The sequence below is a fragment of the Squalius cephalus genome (assembly GCF_949319135.1).
Source record: "Squalius cephalus genome assembly, chromosome: 6".
In the NCBI taxonomy this organism is placed as follows: domain Eukaryota; kingdom Metazoa; phylum Chordata; class Actinopteri; order Cypriniformes; family Leuciscidae; genus Squalius; species Squalius cephalus.
The window spans coordinates 6732823-6753200 of NC_137127.1; the positions used below are offsets into that span (position 1 = coordinate 6732823).

The 20378-nt window shown below is 36.7% G+C and overlaps 1 protein-coding gene across 4 annotated transcripts in view; it reads left to right on the forward strand.

The window, feature by feature from the left end:
- Positions 1-20378, forward strand: part of frmd5a (FERM domain containing 5a) — a 110709-nt gene that overhangs the window by 72585 nt on the left and 17746 nt on the right. For all 4 annotated transcript variants that reach the window (XM_079875051.1, XM_079875053.1, XM_079875052.1 and 1 more), the window contains exons 2-6: positions 4263-4367; positions 6448-6490; positions 8198-8276; positions 15441-15538; positions 17856-17979. In XM_079875051.1, the coding sequence (XP_079731177.1) occupies positions 4263-4367; positions 6448-6490; positions 8198-8276; positions 15441-15538; positions 17856-17979 (449 nt within the window). The remainder of the gene's footprint in view (positions 1-4262; positions 4368-6447; positions 6491-8197; positions 8277-15440; positions 15539-17855; positions 17980-20378) is intronic.

Below are 20378 nucleotides of genomic sequence, written 5' to 3' on the forward strand. Positions count from 1 at the left end.
GGCTGCTTACACATTCACCCTGGTGAACAATGAGTGTTGTCCAGCCATCTCAGTTAGATGATGAATGGACTCCCTGGATTTTTGTGTGCTGCTCTCTCCACCATATAAAAAGATGAGCTGGAATAGTGTGCGTTTGCTCTGTTTCTTGTGTAATGGGGAAGTGGAATTATTCAAAGCCTCTTTATGTGGCTTTAGTGCTAACTCTGGAGGCAGTGTAAGTGAAAAGGAGAACATAAATCTTCCATAACAATTGATGAGTAATGCTCAATCATAGTCATATTCAGTTCGATGGAAGTGTGTATGTGTGTTACAGGCTTGAGAGTGTTTGCCTGTTTTAGCCTTAGTCTTGTAAGCAGGCATGCCATAATGGATTATGGGCCTTCAGTTGGGAACCTGCTTAGAAGTGACAGGGGTTCGCGCTCTCCCATAATCCTTTGGGCCTTTGTCTGAGTGCTGACAAGTAACTCACCCTGAGAATATCAACGTGAATATCACTGTCCACATTTTGCCAAAGACTCAACCCCAGGTTCTTCTGTCAGGCCTTTACCACTTCAACACCTAATGGCTGATTGAAGGCAAATGTAGGAATAATTGGAAGTATTATATTATTATATTATATTATATATATATATATATTTTTTTTTTTTTTTTTTTGCACATCTTCTTAGAAACTAGGCATAAGATATAAATATAACAAGATTTTAATTTGCTGACCTGGTATATACAGGTGATTTAAGTAACATCTCTAAAGAAGCATGAATAATTTAATTTCTTTTTATTTTTTTATTTTTTTATTTCTTTTCATTTTTAGTTTTTTTATTTAATTTAATTATAATATAATATATATATATAAAATATATAATAATATAATATATATATATAAAATAATATAATAATATTATTAATTTATTTTAAATTTATTTAAATTTATTTTATTTTCATTTTATGTTAATTAATTTTATTTTCATTAATTTAATTTTTAATTTTATTTAATTTATAATAATAATATTATTAATTATATGATTTTATTATCATAATAATAATAATTATAATCATTGATTCACCTTATGTGCTCGCTGACATTAGTCCATCTCTGCTCTCTCTGCATCTATGCGGGGGTGGTCTGTCCTGTTCTCAAATAGGAGCACCTCTTTCTCTTTTTTTGTCCCCTTTGGCAGTCCCATTGGGTTCCAGCAGTCCTGCGTGAAGGCTGTGTGTTATACAGCTATCCAGCCGTCTCTAGACACCCACAGAATGTTCTATTTGGCATCAGGCAGACGCATGCGCTCATGGTCCACTGCCCTCCATCTGCTCGTTTATCCGAAAATAGAACCATAAAAGTTTTCTACTGAAAGATTTTTATAATTGTTTCACAGAGAACTTGCAATGAGAAATTGAATGTGTTTTTGAGATGTAGAATATGGTATCAGCTATCAGGCTCTTCATTGAGTGTATATTCTGTATATGTGTGTGTGTGTGTGTGTGTGTGTGTGTGTGTGTGTGTGCGTGTGCCTGTGTGTGTGTGTGAAAGACACTCTTAAGTGCCGGGGTCACACTGCCAGATGGTTCCTCCACTCAGGCATCGCTACTGTATGACTCTTCCCATGTCTGTTGCTCCTTCTAAAACTCTAAAAGATATTTCCAAGAGTAAACAAACCAGCATGAGTCTCGTTTGCCCTTCTCCTTGCCTTATTTTCCTTGAGCTACACAGAAATAACATTAGTTAGTTCAAATAGTGTTATTATGTCAGAAACTGCTCCTCTGTAACAACATTTCTGAACTAGAAATGGCTTTCAAAGCTGATGAAAATGCTGTATCTTGTGTTTGACCTTTATATTTTTCCCTTTTCATACTCAACACAAGGGCCTGAAAGGCTCAATTTGGCTGAAAATGTTGCTTGTCTGTTGGCTGATCTCATTATGTGAGCATCATTAAAGGCTTTCCAGAGGTTTTGTGATTGAGAGGTACAGAACACATCCTGCTTGCAGAGTGACCGTCCACCTCAGTTCTTTCTGTCTCTGTTTTTATGCAAATTTTGGATAGCACATAAATTCTAAAAAAACGAATGCGCTCCAATTAAGTCGGATAATTTTTTATGCGATAAGACATACACATAAACTACGATGCAACCCACATTTACTGAATAAATCCCTCGATGCTCAACAAAAAGACTCACATGACTTTGCCTCAACAGAGGATGCGATTAGATAACTGGATTAACCAGCGGATCAGTTTCATCTCGAATGTTGTTTTAGTTATTCCGAAATGCCTGAGCCAAACTCATTAAATATGTAATTAAAAATGTCTCACATGATTGTGTTCACAAACACCAGCATCTGAACGCAAGAATAATAACCGCATTTATTGCGTTTCGTCTGCGCGTTCTGAGGCACAAATCATTCATTATTTAGGATAAAAGAGCCACATTCTTCCCTGATTGCAGCAACGTCCCTTTTTATTAGAGATATTTTGAGCCAATTTTCCAGGAAGTGATGATTGTTCTCTTGAACACATGGGATGGAAACGCTGCTTTATTCGCAAATGTTTTACGCAATATATTTCGCGCATAAGATAAATTCGCAACTTTGAATGGAAACATAGCTATTGACTGTGTTTAAGAGATTATCGTGCATCTGAATAAATGTATTATTTTTAACAGATTCTTTAAGATCTTTCGCATCTGCTATCATTCAGATTGCGTTCAGATTGCATGTAAATATAATGATTCATAGAGGGAACTGTTCAGTTTAAAGAGCAACACGAGATGAGATCTACATTATAATACACTCACTGTACGCGTACTGACCCAAGCTCAGCATAACAGAATGATTTGTCTATAGGCTGCGTATGGCTTGCTAAGTTCTTACAGTAAGTCTTAATCCAGAATAAATCACTCATGCCTGAAGACTTGCTACTGGGGGTGAATTGTCTTGATTTGCACTTCAATCTCTGATTGCATACAATTACAGAGAAAAAATATTGCAAAAGCGAAAGACTGTGTTGTTTGTTTGAGGCTTCTGAATGCATATGAGTGCGATATTAGAGGTGGGCGGAGAGAGAAAAAGTGACTTCAGGTTTATGGAATTTCATTTCTTCTCCCGAATTTTTCCCTAGTTATGAAGAACTGTTGAACTAATGAGGAACCGTTTGAGATAATGAGCTTATATAGTTCTGAACTGATATAATGGGGTCTAAAAGTCTGAGACTATGAAAAACGTCTTGGTTACTGTCATAACACTCATTCCCTGAAGGACCCTGTAACACCTGCTGAATCCCGGGATCCCGTCTCAACTCCTCAGCACAAACCTGCATGAGCGAGTTGCCGGCAAGGTTATATATATACACGTATATCCTGTGGAATGGTTAGCCATGCAAAACTCACTCGCCAATGTCCATTGGCCCGTTTTCTTACCACTCAAAGGTGATTGGGCTCCCAAGTGAGACCCTAATGTGTCAGTCATTCGATGTAACGTGGAACGTGACTGACTGATAGGGAACATTGTAGAATTTGTGTGCCATTACAAATGACATATTAAGTGTAAAAAGTAACGCTAAAATGGTGTGTAGGTTATCCATGTAGTGTTGGTAAACTATTAACTTTCTCATCTCTTTCTCCTTGTGCATTTATTTGGACAGACTCTCAGGTTTCTACAGTCATTTGTGATATCCAGGCTATGAAAAGTCAATGAAATGAGTGATACATTTAAAAAGTCATGGAATAAATGTTTCTAGTTTTTGCTCTGGCTTACATAAAGTATTAGGCTATCTAACCAATTAGAGTAAATTTGCTGCACATCACATAAAATCAGTCTGTTTGTTGTGGGTTTTATTGGAGAGATTTGTTCATTAATAATAATAATAAATGCTTATGTCAAGTAATTCCGCTTGGGACCTGGCATACAAATAGAAGTGAATCCCAGCACAGCAGTCTCCCCGTCTCCGACATTATTTTTTGAAATCCTATCATGAATGAAAAGGTCATGGAAATGAAATGGAAATTCCAAGACTCTGCATTCATATTGAATATACAGAATCTCTCCATGAGTCAGATGTCAGAATAATAATAATAATAATAATAATGTCATCAGTAATTAAAATCCCCTGCTTTCCATCTCAGCCTTCAGTTCACTAAACTTTAGTTTTATTTGGCTGGCCTTCTTCAGTCCTTCCTCCTATTTCTTTGGTCCAGAAATAAAGTGCATACCCAGACAAATAATAAACTTCTGCTCTATTGATCGTTTGTTATTCTCTTTGTCTTTCAGAGGGATGCCAAAGGCCAGTATTTGTTCGACCTCATTTGCCACCATCTAAACCTGCTGGAGAAGGACTATTTTGGCATTAGATATGTCGATCCGGATAAACAACGGGTGAGTGTCCCACCATGTGGCTCGCGTCGAACAGTCCAAGGTCAACGGTAATGCGCAGCACCAATTCATCATTTCTGCATTCATGTCCACGGCTTTCTTATTACGATAAAGCTTCACATGTCAGGATACTCAAAGTGACTTTGGTTGTGATGCCTAATATTTCGTATTGGTTGTGATTCCTAATAAGTGATGAATTCATGTGTGTTCTGGGTGGGCTGTGTTTGTATTGATCCTGCACTGGTCAGACTGACTCTCAGTGTTATACTGGAGTAAAGAGACAGAGCTGATGATTGATGGAATGAACCTTCTAGAAGGACAGGTTTGAAAATTGCAAATCATGTGAGGCCAGGCCCTTATGTTAGTGATGTTACGGATGACACTGAAGCTTAAAAGTGCACGAGTACGCAGCGTAATTTCGCATGAAGCGTATTGTTCTCAGAGAAACATGTGATCAATGAAAAACAAAGCCTTACTTTCTTTCCAGTCATGTGAATGCTTCACTTTGTGTGTCAGAATATTTGAATCCAGACCACTACTCTACAGGTTTATGGAAGTTCAAGTCCATTTACTAACGATTTAAAAATGCTTTTAGAGGTAATGGGATTATAGTCATTGTTTTTTGTGGTTTCTTTACTGCTACTGTTTACAAAATACTTTATTAAAGGGATAGTTCACTTTGGTCAAACTGTTATTGTCTGTCAGTCATATAATGCAGGTCTATGGTCACTATCTCAAAGAGCATGCACAGAGAAGTCCAAATTAAACAATTCCCCATCGTAAGTACACATTGATGGCCTAAGACACGAAACGAGCGGTTTGTGTGAGAAAACGAACAGTATTTATATTGTTTTTACCTCTTGTACACTGCCACGTCTAAGTGATCTGAGGGCGCGCGCGCTTCAATCTGCGCAAGCGCCGGAAATGATCTCTCGCGCGTGTACGTCACTCATTGTTGAACTATCCCTTTAATGTGGTCAGTGGTTATACTCGAGTGAAAAGAATAGCTAAAACACCTGTCCTCAAATCAGTGTTATTTTTATTTATTATGTACTATTATTAATATTTTGAATTAGTTTTCATTTACTGCTAGTGTAAGTTATAGAAATGTTATGGACTTGTCATTTATATTTGTTTATTTTTTATTATTTAAGTTTTAGTTTTACTTAACAGTTACAACATTGCTTTAAATTTTACAAAATAGCAATTGTTTAAATATTTTGTATATTTAATAGTATTTATATTAAATGTTAATTTCAAAATTGCAATCTAATTTTATATATAAAAAAAAAAAAAAATCTACATAAACATTCTGTATAGCTCTCTAATGAAATCCTGTTGAATTGGAGATCTGTCCTGATCTTTGTCTGCTAAATGCAAACCTGAGAGTGTACAGGCTTTACATACATACTCTAGAGTTTCTTCATATCTGTCTTTTTCACTGACCCCCTTTGGGAGCCTCTCGCGTTGAGTGACATAAATAATAATGAGGACATCTAACTGATGTAGACGACACAATGGAACAACGTTAGCGTCTGCTAAGTGCTCACAATTCCCTTCAGAACATTCCTAGTTGACAAAATATGCCACAGATTAGCCGACAATCCTGAATGCTATAATGTGGCATGGGAAATATTGTCCAACAAGCTTTCATATCGCTATAATCTGAAATCAAATTCCAATAGCCTGATGCTATTTCTGGACATTAGCCTAAGGCACTAAGACCCAAAAATACTTTCTTTCTTAAATCCAATGGCTCTTTTTGGCTGATTTGGCTTATCTGGGGCTGCACACAATAGCAGTGATAGAATCTCAGCGTGACGTCGAAGATGTGCTAATATTTCGCTCCGGAGAGGAAAGAAATGAGATGAAATGATTAATATATCTACCCTTCCCCCCATCTCACACTCATCCTGATATACAATCTCTGTACATCTACCCACACTGACCACCTGCTCCTGTGTAATTATGTGTTAGATGAAATATAGATGTAATATGTGTGTGTACATGTGCTCTGTCAAAATGTGTGTGTGTGTTTGTGTGAGAGAGTGAGGCTTTAAAACGCTCTCTTCTGTTGTTTTAGCACTGGCTGGAGTTCACCAAGTCAATTTCTAAGCAGATGAAATGTAAGTATCACCAGTCAGATCTTATTTATAGCGTGCTAGATTCCATAAAGGCGCATGAACATCATCACTATAGTGACTGTAATGAAGCATGCTAATGGGATTCATGGGTACTATACATTTACAAATGGTGTGTTCTTAAATAGGAGCTGTCATTTGATGATGTGGTGACCTTTGCTTGTGTTAAACTGGCCATGAAATGCGCTTAAGGCCCGTTCACATCAAGAGTGATAACTATAACTATATTAGCGTCCACGCCAACGCACAATAGGGTTCTGTTTATTATAAGCGCTTATGTCGTCTGCCGCTTTAAATGCTCAAGGTGAATTTTGATTGGCTGACACTGTTTTATTGTGTGTCAGCTTGGTAAGCTTGGTGTGGACTCATATTCTTGTACATTGGGGTGATTGAACTAAAACTATGTTCTTTACTCAACACTCACTTTGTATGATTCTGATCTCACACAAACTACAATGAAGAAACAATGCATTTCTTAATCAGTGTTTTTTTCATCCTTGAAGCAAGATACATTTACTTGAGAAGCAAAACTTGTTTTTATAGACAGTGTTATAGAGGGTACAGAGAAATTATTCTGACATATTGTGTTTTAGTCGTAATATTAATATTAATATTGTGTAAAAGCCGAAGTAAAAAAAAGTTTCCACATTTAATTGTACTTTCTACTTTAAAGTTTTTAAAAAAGTTAACACATTTCTTAGCCTTAGAACAGACTGATGAGATTATGAGACACTGGAGAGTTTCTCATTAAAGTAACTTTAATTACAAGCTTTGTAAAACAGTCTGTTTAATCACACTTTTCCTGACTTCATAAGATGTTGAAGTTAAATTCAGAAACAGCAGATTGTATAGTTGTTTGACATGTTGTTTGACCTGCGTAATTTGCACTTTGGGGTCAAACTGAAATTATTAGGCATAACAGAGTAAAACAGTACAACAATTTATTTTTAGTAGTACCAGGGTATTCCAAAATAATAGTTAATTATAGTATTTAACTTGAAGTACTGTTACATAAGTTCTTTCGTATTAATAATGTTCAGAAAATATGATTTCTTTTTAGCCCATTGGCAGATTGCTTCCTCATGTTTTAATCATAAATCTCTTAAAATTGTGTTAGATTCGTGTTTAATGCCAGTGGGATAAGAAACATAATTCTTGATATATTCTCTGAAAACAAGAATATTGCATATTCATAAATATATATTGCAAAATTACTTAATATTTAATGCCGTGTTGCTTTCAAGTAAACTTGTTTTTAAAGGTGTTTAGATATTATTTTCTGACAAGACTAAAATACTGATTAAGGCAGTGGTTCTCAACCCCCATTATTGTCCAACACAAATACACAAAGATATCTCCCATAGTGAACTTTGTTCATATATTTAATTAATTAACATTTTGTGATTTTGTATTCCAGAACTGTCCCTTTTAATAAAACAATAGAATATAATAAAAAAAATTCAATATGAATTCTTTTTTTTTTCTTTTTTTTTGGGATTTACATTTAGAATAAGAGTATTGTAATATATTGATAAACATTTATTCATTTAAATACTAAAGTCATCCTGCGGCTGCATTGCAAGTTTGCTCAGGCCCCTTGTGGGCCCCAGGCCCCTTGTTGAGAACTACTGGATAAAGGTAACATTTTGTTCAGTGTGGAAGTTAATCTTATGTTTTTTTCTCTCCACACAGCACAACCTCCGTTCACCATGTGTCTGCGGGTGAAGTTCTACCCACCAGATCCTGCAGCTCTAAAGGAGGAGATCACCAGGTACGGGCTATCACAATGAATGAATCCTGCTTTTTGCATTCACTACTTAAGTCACATAATTAAATGGCACCTGATTACAGATCTGGCTCAGTTTCTCGCATAAAATATTTCCTTAAGCGTAGGCCTAAAGCTCTGCTTTGATTGAAGTGTTGCAAACGAAATGGCAACAGATGTTTGGCAGCACCAGAAAGCCATTCGACTTTGCTGTGCCGGTGGTGCTTTGAGACATTGTGCTTCTTTATGCTTAATATTCCCAGTTTGCAATAGAGCACTGCAGTGATAATGTATTTTTGGATGTTAGCATCACTCTGGTTCCCGCAACAAAAACCCAAAATGATTTTTCCATTGGCTTTTGGATTATTGCAGAAAGAAAGTCTATGATACTGACAGAGACAGTGGGTTAATTAACATTAAATGTCCAAAGAGGGGAAGCGTCCATGGGGATAAAAGTGTCCAAAATAAACAGGGGATCTGGTGACCTTGCTGTGCTGGTGCACGTGAAGGAAAGTGTTCAGAGGAGTTGGTCCAGGTAAAGGGGGTCTGGGGCGCGAGGGGTTGCGGCCCATCTTCACAAGGGTCAAGCGTCCTGGCCATTCTCAGCCTGACGGCGGCGACGCATGCACCCCTGCACGGGCACACCGGTCCAGCGACTCGTGGCTTAGCAGTGCGGGAATCCCTCCCTGTTCCCCTCCTGGGCTTACGAGAAGAGACCGTTCTCCCGAGGAGAAGCACGGAGATGACGAGGCTCTATTCAGTTCTCTCTCTCACACACACTCCATTCGGGAACCTGGCGAAGGGCTTAAGTGACAGGGTGGTGCTGATAATAAGGAGGAGGCAGTCATTCAGTCACATAATGTTAACAAATGAACACAACTTTAATGAAGTTTAAAGGGGACATATCATGCTAAATCCACTTTTTTAGCCCTTAAATGCATTTTGTTGTATATTTGGAGTGTTTAGAAGTACAGAAAAGTTGAAATTATTCTCTTCAGGTGCTTCGTTGATATCTTTATATTCTGTTTTGGCCTTATTTTTCAACCTGTTCCGATTTTTCTGTTATCTATGACGTTTTGTGAACTATTACGTCACAGTATTTGCAGCGGAACTGCCAAATAAGGACATTGACTTCTGGCCCAACACTTCGAGCAATCCGCCATTTTTATTTCTCACTGCAATTTTGTAGTCCAAGCTAAAAGATGCAGAAGTTACGAGAGGGTAAGTTAAAATGTTCGGTTGTTGGATGTAGTAACCCACACGCTTCATTACACCGTCTAATGTAGATGAACTGCCACCCTTGTGACAGGGCGCATGTTTAACTGAAAGAACGAGCAGAGAGAGAGAGAGAGACCCGGTCGCGCGCACGCACTCTCTCTCACTTCTGAGCCAGGCGAAAATGTAAACAAGACACCGTCTCCAAACTAGATGCTGTCTTGCTCTCTCTCCCTCGCACATATTAATCAAAATAAATCGACACGGTGGTAAAAGGTCGGAAGACCAAAGTTTCATGTGTAAATACAGTAACACACCATTGCGATACATCCATATGAAGACGTTGTTCTGCAGGTTCGTCGTCTTCATTTTCATCTCGCTCCGGCTCCGACTCTGGCTCGAACATGTAAGGCTGGCTGGACAAGTCTTCCGTTGTTGACATTTTGTTAATAACGTGTGAATAAAAAGTTTCTGTGCCGCTAGATAATCGTATCTCTGCTATCAAACTACAAAAATGGCCGAACGGGGTGGAGTTGAACCGAGTGTCACCTCTGCATCCTGGAGAGGGGGCGGGGTATGAAGTGTCTCAATTGTATTTAAAGAGACCGCACCAAAACGAGTTGCTCTCAGACGCACATCAGAAAAGGGGTAGAAAAGGGGCCTGTGGAGCTATAATAATGAGGAATTCAGACCCAACCATTGCAGTTCCGCTTTATATAGACTACAAATGTATGATTTATATGTAAAAAGGAACGATTTAAAAGCATGATATGTCTCCTTTAAAGCCTAAATACAATCGCCAAAAGTAAAACGCTAAACTTAGGCTATAAACAAACGACTATGACTTCAATGTCACCATTAATAATCTTCCAACAACTCTTTCAGTCTTTATTTAAAAACATTTTCCCAGACAGTTTGATCTAGAATAGTTTGCAAGAGCGCTAGTGAAACAATGAAGCTTTAGTTAGTATAAGGCTGCATCTGAAATCGCATACTATATAGCAGACGAAAAACAGCATGTGACGTAAAATGTGAGCATTTCTTGAACTTGTGTTAACCACAGACTTTTTTCAAGCATTTAAATAAACCCATAAAAAAAAAACACTGACTTTAAGGATGACTTTAGCCGGAGGTGCTAAAATGCTAGTTGTGGGTTTTGGCCTACAGAAATATATCAAACCTGCAGCAATCTGTTATTGTAAAATCCCAGAATGCACTTGAAAGCGTTGCATCTTCAAAGAAGTTACTGTTCGCATACTATGGACTGTCTAAAAATTCTCTAGTAACCAAAACCCTCCTTAAAATGAAACAAACTGAGTGCTTAAAGACATTCTATAGTATGTGAACACTGAGTAACTTCTCCAGATTGCTCATCGAAATTGAAAGGATCTTAAAGCACCCTAAACATATGCAAGTGCCTAAAGCCCTCTCATCTTGCTGTTACTCTCAAAATTCAAAGCGGTTTCTCACTCACTGAGAGAAGATGTATGGTCAGATGTATGACTCTCAACAGATTCCTCTGAATGATACATGATTAGCCTCCAGCTTTCATCCCCTGCAATGAGGTCACCCAGAAATTCACACACTCGACCTGAAAAAAGATCTAATGATACTGAGTGCTTCTTAGAACCTAATGAGGGCCGCTTTATTGACAGTGTGCGCGTATAAGAGACAAACGCACAGCGTGGTATGGATTTTTTATGTGTATTTCAGGTAGAGATTGATGTGTGAAGTTGAGGGAGACCGCTAGTGTTTACTGTACTGTGAAATGCATTGCTTGTGGGGAACACAAAGTAATAATTCACACTGAAATGAGACGAGAAGTGGGAAAGAGACATGGAACAAGAGGATGAACAGGGTTGAAGGCAGGAAATTAGATGAGAGAGAGGCAGGTGGAGAGAATGAGCAGATAGACTAATGAGAGGTATGGGTGAGAAACAGAGGGATGTTATCTGAAAGAAAAGGACATCGTTTAGAGTATATGGAAGAATTAGCACATTCCCTGTGAGAAAAAAAGAAATGCATCCACCTTGAGCAAAGAAAAAAAAAAAGTGATTCTGTCTCTCTGCACTTTCCGCTCATAATTCCACAGTAAAACCATACTGAGAGTTTTTCAGTGTTTATAATTGCTCAGGTCACAATATAAGATAATTGCTCAATATGCACAAACTTGTCATTAGCATGATTTTCATGACAACCAAGTCACTCGCACCCAAGATGCATCCTAGAAACCATAGGCGTAATTCTATGGGGGGACAGGGGGACACGTCCCCCCCAATATTCAAAGAAGGACAATTTGTCCCCCCCAATATTTGATCATACTGTATGATTATGCGGGCAATATCGATGTGATTGCAAATAACGTCTTTCTTTCCAGCTCCGAAAATATAAAATCCCGGCCGGTCCATTTCCCAAATCCATTCGACTGGCCTTACACTATACATTAACAAAACCTATTTCTCCTGAAATCCATGTCATGTTTTCCCTATACCTTTAGTAGCTCGTGGCTCGTGCACCGTCAGTGAGTTAGGAAAAAACAAACAGAAGAAGATTTAGGAGCGCGAAATCTGACAGACATTTGGCCATACCTGTCAACACTCCCGTTTTTCCCGGGTTTCTCCCGTTTTTTAGCCCTATCTCCCGGACCCCTCCCGGTTTGTTATTTCTCCCGGGAAACTCCCATAATTTGCATGGCCCAAACTGAGTAAAGCCTCTGTTTAGGCTATTAAGGAAATATAATTTTGGCAAAAGAAGAACTTTTATTTTAAATAAATGTTAATTTTAAATCAGCCTATGTCAGTGTGATATGTTACCATATTATCATGCTTAACACTAAGAATTTGAATAATTGTAATGTGATGATCAGATGCAGATATCTAAATCAGAGAATATCATAGGTTCGGGCGGTTTGCGGGTGGATTATTTATTTTTAACAGTGGATTCGGGTGACTCAAAGTGCACCAGATTAATGAACTTACCTTTAAAATGTACAAAATTTCTCATGCTCCCCCGGACCCCCCTAGAGGTACCAAGTACACTTAACAGCATGACTGTTGTATGCTGGCAAGTGTTCGGACTCTGACTTTTATTTTATTTTGATTAAAAAAATGTGTGCATTCGCCAACACAAAAAGTCCCACACCTGTCCCCCCCAATGTGTGATTGACAATTTCGCCCTTGCTAGAAACTGCTTACCGTCACTTTGCCTGATTACAGTGATAATATAGTATATTATAAAACGGATAGTTCCAGTCCTTGATTCTGATTGGTTGAGCCACGTTCGAAGCCGTTGTAAATTACTCAACAAACACACACCTGAGTGTGACCGCATTACATTAGTGTTACTGCGCAACTGCCGTTTGTGATTCTTTGTTGCTGCATGTGTTGCTTAGCAACCTCTTTGGAACTACATTGCTTGGCGGAGGAATAAATGTGTTATTACGTGATATTTTTTGTTGCTGGTGTCTATTTAATGAATAAAATAAATATTAAAATGAATATTTTTTTGGAGTAACCATTTTATAAAAGCAATAAGCCCCTTGATGCAGTGTTTTACAGTGGATTTAGAACAGCTAAGGGGGTTATTACGGCCCCTAGCTGTTCTAAATCCACTGTAAAACACGGCTTTAAGGGGCTTATTGCTTAAATATAATATAAAAGATATATATATATATATATATATATATATATATATATATGAATTGATATTTAATACTGTCATCTTTTACAATCCTTTTCCTTCACATTTAAAAATCTGCAAACATATAAAACATGACACTTGTTACAATATCATTTTTATCTCCCTGTAATGCGTTTGTATTAGTGATGCATATCCACTTTCTCTATTTATTAGATTATTGGAAAATGTCTTGGGTAAAGTGCATATTCCACAGAGGAAAAACAAGCATCTCAGCCCAATACTTTGCCATTTAGCTGCTCCTATATTTGTCCCGTCCTTCTCTAGGACCAAACGACACTGACACGTCGAGCGTGTTTCCGTAAATGGCAGGTCAGGGATAAAGAAGGAAGCTGATATGTAGGCCAGAAATTGACTGGTGGCTACAGAAAATGCCATTTTGCTGCTGTCACCTAGAGAGAATTCAGGGAACATAATTGCATTTTTAGCTCCTATGGCCTCTTATGCGAAAAGCTATTAGCTCTAGCTGGGCTGGCCTACTTTGAGAAGTTAAAGACAAGCATGTCGCTCTTTACTCACGGGACACATGTTGCACTGAAGGTGAGAGGAGCCAAGTACCAGATTGGGACTGGATTGATTTATGAATAGAAAATGTGACATTGGTGCTTTAAACTTCACAGGAAGCTGGTTAACACTTTAGATTAGGAAACACACATTCACTATTAAATAGGAGTTTTCTCTCAATAAACTCTTAATTATTGATTATTGATATTAAATAAGGTAGTTGTTGTAGTGGTTAGAGGGTAACTCTCGCCAATATGCAACCTAGGGTCTTTTTTGTTCATCTACCCGAAGCAAACTTTCGTTTAAAAGGATAATTAGAATGGAAACGCCACTTTTAAGTTTGATCCTATTTTCGTTTTCAGTCAAATTGCATTTTGAATGGGAGTGCTTGGGGCACTTCTATGATAGCATCAAAAATCGCTATTTTTAAAACACTAAGAAGGCTCGACACAACATGAAACTTTGCTCGAAGTATCACCAGGGGCTCTACACATTAACTCTAGCATTGAGAACATTGTTTGTGTACACAGAGTTTACTAAAAACTCCGCCGGCATTTTGACAGTCAAAAATAGTCGATCTCCGAATGCAACGTAACAGGGAGGAGAGTAAAGATGGAAAGCTCCTAAAGCTTAGTTCCATATAAATTCACAGATAATTTGTTGTTTTGTCGTTATTGAAAATCAATAATGACCTTGAATTTGAAAAAGAAGCAATACTAAAATTCAGAGTCAGTTCATTCACATTCGGAGATCGACTATTTTTGACTGTCAAAATGCCGGCGGACACAGCTACAGTGAGTTGTTCAAAATCTTTCTTTTTAGTAAACTCTGTGTACACAAACAATGTTGTCAATGCTCGAGTTCATGTGTAGAGCCCCTGGTGATACTTCCAGCACAGTTTCATGTTGTGTCGAGCCTCCTAAATGTTTTAAAAATAGTGATTTTTGATCCTATCATAGAAGTGCCCCAAGCACTCCCATTCAAAAGGCAAAATACTATCAAACTTAAAAGTGGCGTTTCCATTCTAATTATGCTTTTAAACGAAAGTTCGCCTCGGGTAGATTAACAAAAAGACCCTAGGTTGCATATTGGCGAGAGTTACCCTTTAAGTTTAGCTATGTAGAAGAATATGGTCATACAGAATAAGTAATTAATATGCATGCTAATAAGCAACTAGTTAATAGTGAATGAATATGTGTTCGCTAATCTAAAGTGTTACTGGAAGCTCTTGTCTTAAACAATCATATGAATATTGTTTGCATTTACTCTTTCCATTCCATTAAAATCCAGTCTATGAGCTCCAAATGCATAATTATATAAAGTAGCATCTGTGTTTGTAACATTATATTGAATTGAGACAGATGTTAAGGCCAGAGAGACAGATGTCTGTGTCTCTCTTTTCCCCAACTCAAATGCTTTTGACACAGCGGTTTGCTTTAGGAGATCTCTTCCCAAAACAACAATCCTGTTCTCAATTCATTCCCTGCTTTGGAAACCAACTCAAAGAGAAATATTTAGCATGTTTTGAGAGAGTGTTAAATACACATACTGTTTTCTTTGTCTCCTACTGTGAAATGTTTCACTTTGCACCTCTGCGTCCTTCATTATCAGCCCTCATTACAGATGAATGGTGTAAGATTGAACCTTTGATTAATCATTTACATAATCAAACACATGTGTTCAGGGTAATGGAATAAATGAGGTGTTTTCTCTCAGCGTTTGTCTTCATGTGCTCTCTCCGTGTCCTGGTTGCAGGTATCTCGTCTTCCTGCAGATCAAGAGAGATCTGTACCACGGCCGTCTCCTCTGCAAAACCTCTGACGCAGCCTTATTGGCAGCTTACATCTTACAAGGTAAAGTAGAAAGAAATGTGTACCTAGAACTTAATACTTAAGACAGAAGCTGTGTGATACCATTCTAAAGTTTGGGGTCGGTAAGATTTATTGGATTAAATTGGCAAAGATGGATTAAATTGATCAAAAGTGACATTAAAGATTTTTATGTTGTGAAAATTTCTATTTCAAATAAGTGTTATTTTGAACTTTCTATTCATCAGAGTCCTTTAAAAAAAAAAAAAGCAGCACAACTGTTTAAACATTGATCATAATAAATGTTTCTTGAGCAGCAAATCAGCATATTAGAATGTGACACTGAAATGATGTTGAAAATTCAGCTTTGCCTTCACAGGAATAAGATATAATAATGTAATTTTCACAATTTAACTGTTTTTTACTCTATTTGTGATCAAATAAATGCAACTTTAAAGACCATAAGATACTTCTTTAAAAATGTTTAAAAACTCATACCAACCTCAAACTTTACAACGGTAGTGTATATAATGGACTTTTATGAATTCTGGGATATTGGGAAAAAGTGTCCCAATCAACCTGAATTCAACCTAATTTATTTTGAATTATTACACAATTAAACATATATTTGTTTCTAATAGGGATGTACCAACACTGTAAACAATTTATATGATTAATAAGTTATGACAAATGTTTTTACATTGCTTTAACTCATCAAAATGAGTTAAGCAATTTTAAGTAATTGAATTTCAGTAATTTAAGTTGAAATGACTTAAACATCCAAGTTGATTGTACTTAAAAATTTAAGGCAGCAACTTTTTTTTCAGTAAATGTTCTGTATCAGCCAATGAATGATCAGTATCAGCTGATAAATGTAATTGTATGCAATCAAAAGACATTCAAACTGGTGAAACTTATACTGTGTGTGAAGAAATTGACTATTGTGGTGAATTTAGGGCTGTCAAGTTAATGCGACAATGACGCATTCACAGTTAAAAATAGCGACATTATACAGTTTTTATTGAAGTGTAATTATTATATCTGAAAATATATTGCAGTTGAATATAATAGTTTGAGCTCTTTTGTTACTTTTAACCTCTAATATTATAGAGTAATGTGTTAGATGAGAGGGTTCTCTAGTTTACAGCATTAGATGGGAGAGATTTCTTTTCCTTATAAGAAGTCAAACTATCAGTATCGGCAGATATAATTCAGAATAATTGGCTATTGGTATCGGCAGAAAAACGTAGTACCTGTGCGTCACTAATTTCTAATATAAAATACTGAATCTTTCAAAAAATATTTGGCACGCTTTTTTTCCCCATGAATTTCCAACACTATTTTCAATACCAGAATCAATTATTTTAATCTGTTCTCTCTCAGTTGAATTTGGGTATTTGTTCAGTAGCCTACAGAGATGTTTGAGGTTTAGTCACATGAGAAGGGAAAATAGCAGCTTAGAGGTCGGGATGCACAGTAATGTTCTTTGACAGGTTGATCAGGGCCATGTTTTAGACGACTCTGTTGAATTAAAGATGCACTTTTCCATCACTGTTCCCAATGGTCAGGACTCAGAGAGGCTTATGGGTACCAGTCAGGGATATAAGCTGAGAATGCTCTGCACACCAAAGCCATTTGAGAGAATGAGTTTGTGGACTCGCTAATTAATATTAACACTACTATATCATCCCTTGTTATTTGAGGTGTGACATAGAACTTACATGTTGGTAATACGTATGTAACTGTCCATCATTTATTAATTTGCCAAACTACTGTAATTTTCTTAAAATCTGTACCAGTTATGGAGGGTTTCGGGTAAACAGATTCCCAGTTACGCTCTGTTGTTATGCATCATCATTATTGTTCCACATTCTCATTGGTTAGCTGGCATATGGGGGATTTTATGCGCAAGGAAAAATGTGCTGTCAATCACTGAAAATCACATTGTGGTTGATACAATACTAGACTAAATCAAATAATAGAAAAGTCATATCTGAAACTATTTTCATAGTATTTTCTCCATAGGGAAATTCACTTTATACGAAAGCGTATAAACCGTTGCACTCAGCACACCCGGTTTAAGACGTCAGCGCTTGCCACTGGTACCAAGTGCAGAAGCAAACAGCATATTAAAAATGCTCTTACTATATGCTATCCACAAAACCCTTGCAAAGAACATATGGCTCCCAACACTTGCTCTCACAGAGCATGCTCATTAAAAAAACACGTTAGCATGGCCATATGTGAACTAAAATGCACGGTTGCACGATGAAAGATTGATTTAGTGTCCGCTCCACTGCTGAGGTATGACACTATGAATGGTTGCATGATGAAAGATTGATTTTATGACTACTTTGCGCAGCTGAGATTGGAGACTACGACCCGGGAAAGCATCCAGAGGGCTACAGCTCCAAGTTCCAGTTCTTCCCCAAGCACTCAGAGAAACTGGAAAGAAGGATTGCAGAGATTCACAAGACAGAGTTAATGTACGTGTAACCTTTTCCCCTGCTCTTTCTTTACTTATGGCTTAGGAATTATGGAAAAGTCTTTTGAGAATCTCCTTCTCTCTCCTGTGTGTTCCTGAGCTTCACTGCTGAGGTTGATGGGGGTCAGTGACTGCTAACAGCTTTTCCTAGTAATGCAAAATCAATAACACTTCACAATAAGTGTCAATTTGATAACATTGGCATTGGGTGACAACAGTATTTTTTGTCTTTACTGCCAATTGTGATCTATTTAATGCATCCTTACTGAATCTTATTGAATTATTGACCCTAATCTTTTGAGCAGCATTGGACTGATAAAAATGATTCTGTAGTAAAGACAAACACGTATAATTTCTACCTGAATAAGTTAATTCAGGCAAGAAAAAAAAAGTTAATTCTATATTAGTACTCAATTTAAGCTTGTAGAAATTAAAGTGTAAATATTAATGTTATAAAATTAAGTAAAACCTACTCAAAGTTCTGATACTGGTCATGAATAATTAATAAGGTTGCATTTTTCACTGTTCTATGTTTACACTGTTTTATCATTGTATTTGTTGTTAAGTTTAGTAAGTTGCTGTTTTGTGACATCTGGAGTTCATTTTCTACTCAAAATGACACATTCATACTCAAAAATGATTCAAGGAATGCTACTATTACTGTGTATTGTGTACCAAGTATTGATTGGGTGGGTATCACATTACTTCTATTATGCAGATATGTTGTCTAGACACTATCTACTGTATTATTTACATGGATGCTCTAAGTAAAGCATATACTTTAAAAGCATGGTTTAATTCAGTGTTATATCGTTTGAGTAAAATAAATATCCTTAAAACAGAGTAAGTAATCTCCAACTTCAACCGGCCAAGTTAAGTTACTTATTTTCTTTGTTTTAATTATATTTAACTTAGTTAAGTAGATTTGACTTAATTCCGTATGTGAAATTTACTTAACAAATATGCATTGTAATGTGTGTTTAGAAGCTGTTGACTATTCATAAATGGGCGGCAAATGAACATAAGGCGTTTTGACTGCTATATTTTGGAAGTTATGGTTTCACCAAACTAGATGATCCACCAAACAGGAGCATGCTTACTGCTGCCCTCTGGTGGTGTGACTGTTCTATGACGAGAGACACTTCATCAGTCTTGTTATGTGCGTAAAGTATGTTGGGAATGTTGAGTGAATATGTCTGTTTAGATCTTCAGAATGATCCAGTACGCAAGTCAGTCCTGATGTCTGTTAACAATCGCTTTCTCACGACGTTAAGGGTCGCTTTTCTTCGCTGATTTGGATTGAAATACAAGGCAGGCGGTCTTGTTGCATTAAGGTCTTGAATGTTGAATGGCTGGTTCTGAATAAAACATGAATCGGTGAGAGGTTTCCTGGAGAGATGATACTTGAACTGTTTGGTTGGTTTGGCTTTGCTTTCATTTAGTGGCTGCTTATCGATGTCGTTCAAGTGTAAAGTGTCACAATAGATGCGTTTTTTTACGTTCACATCAACATTATGTTTCTGGACAGGTGGAATTTTTTTTTTTTTTACATTGCAATGATTTTCCACTTTGTTCCGTACTACACCATTAATAATGTGGATTCAATTCAATACCTATGGCACCAGTATGCTTTAAAGTACTAAAGTATTCTTTAAGTTAATTTCATTAAGTATACTTAGAAAAGTTCAAGTATACTTTGTAGTATACTTGTATTATATCAGTGTATTAGTAGTATAATTTTAAGTGTACAAAAGTATACTTTAAGTGTAACAGTAGTAAACTTTGAGTACACAACTAGTTTACAACTACATATTTCATTTGTACTGCAACTACTGTATACTACAAGTGAACTATGCGTATAGTTTACTCGTCAAATACTTGTAGTACTTTTTTAGTTTATGAAAGTACACTTTGAAGTATACTCTCAGTGAATAGTAGTTTAGTAGTTTTTATACTGCAAGTATACTTGTAAGTGAACTTAACATTATACATGTAGTTTACTATTTAGAATTAATTTTACACTTCAAGTATACTATGTTCCTATTAGATATACATTTTTATACTTGAAATATACCGTAGCTTTAAGTTAATAACTCTACTTTAAGTAGATTTTAAGTAAATTCCAATGTACTCTACAAGTGCACTATACAAAAATTCACATACTCACAATTAGAAGCTAAGAGCTAGGAATCTGTTCTCTTTATTAATCAATATTTTCAAACAATGTAATGTAAAACTATGTGAAAAAAGTATTTAATAGGCTACTCAATCAAAGGAGTAAACACAACAACAAGCCAAGTGTACTTAGAATACTTAATTATACTTGTAATATTTCCATCAAAAGATTGAGTACACGTTTTGGCCAAATATACTTTTCTGTCAGTACAAGTCAAGTATACT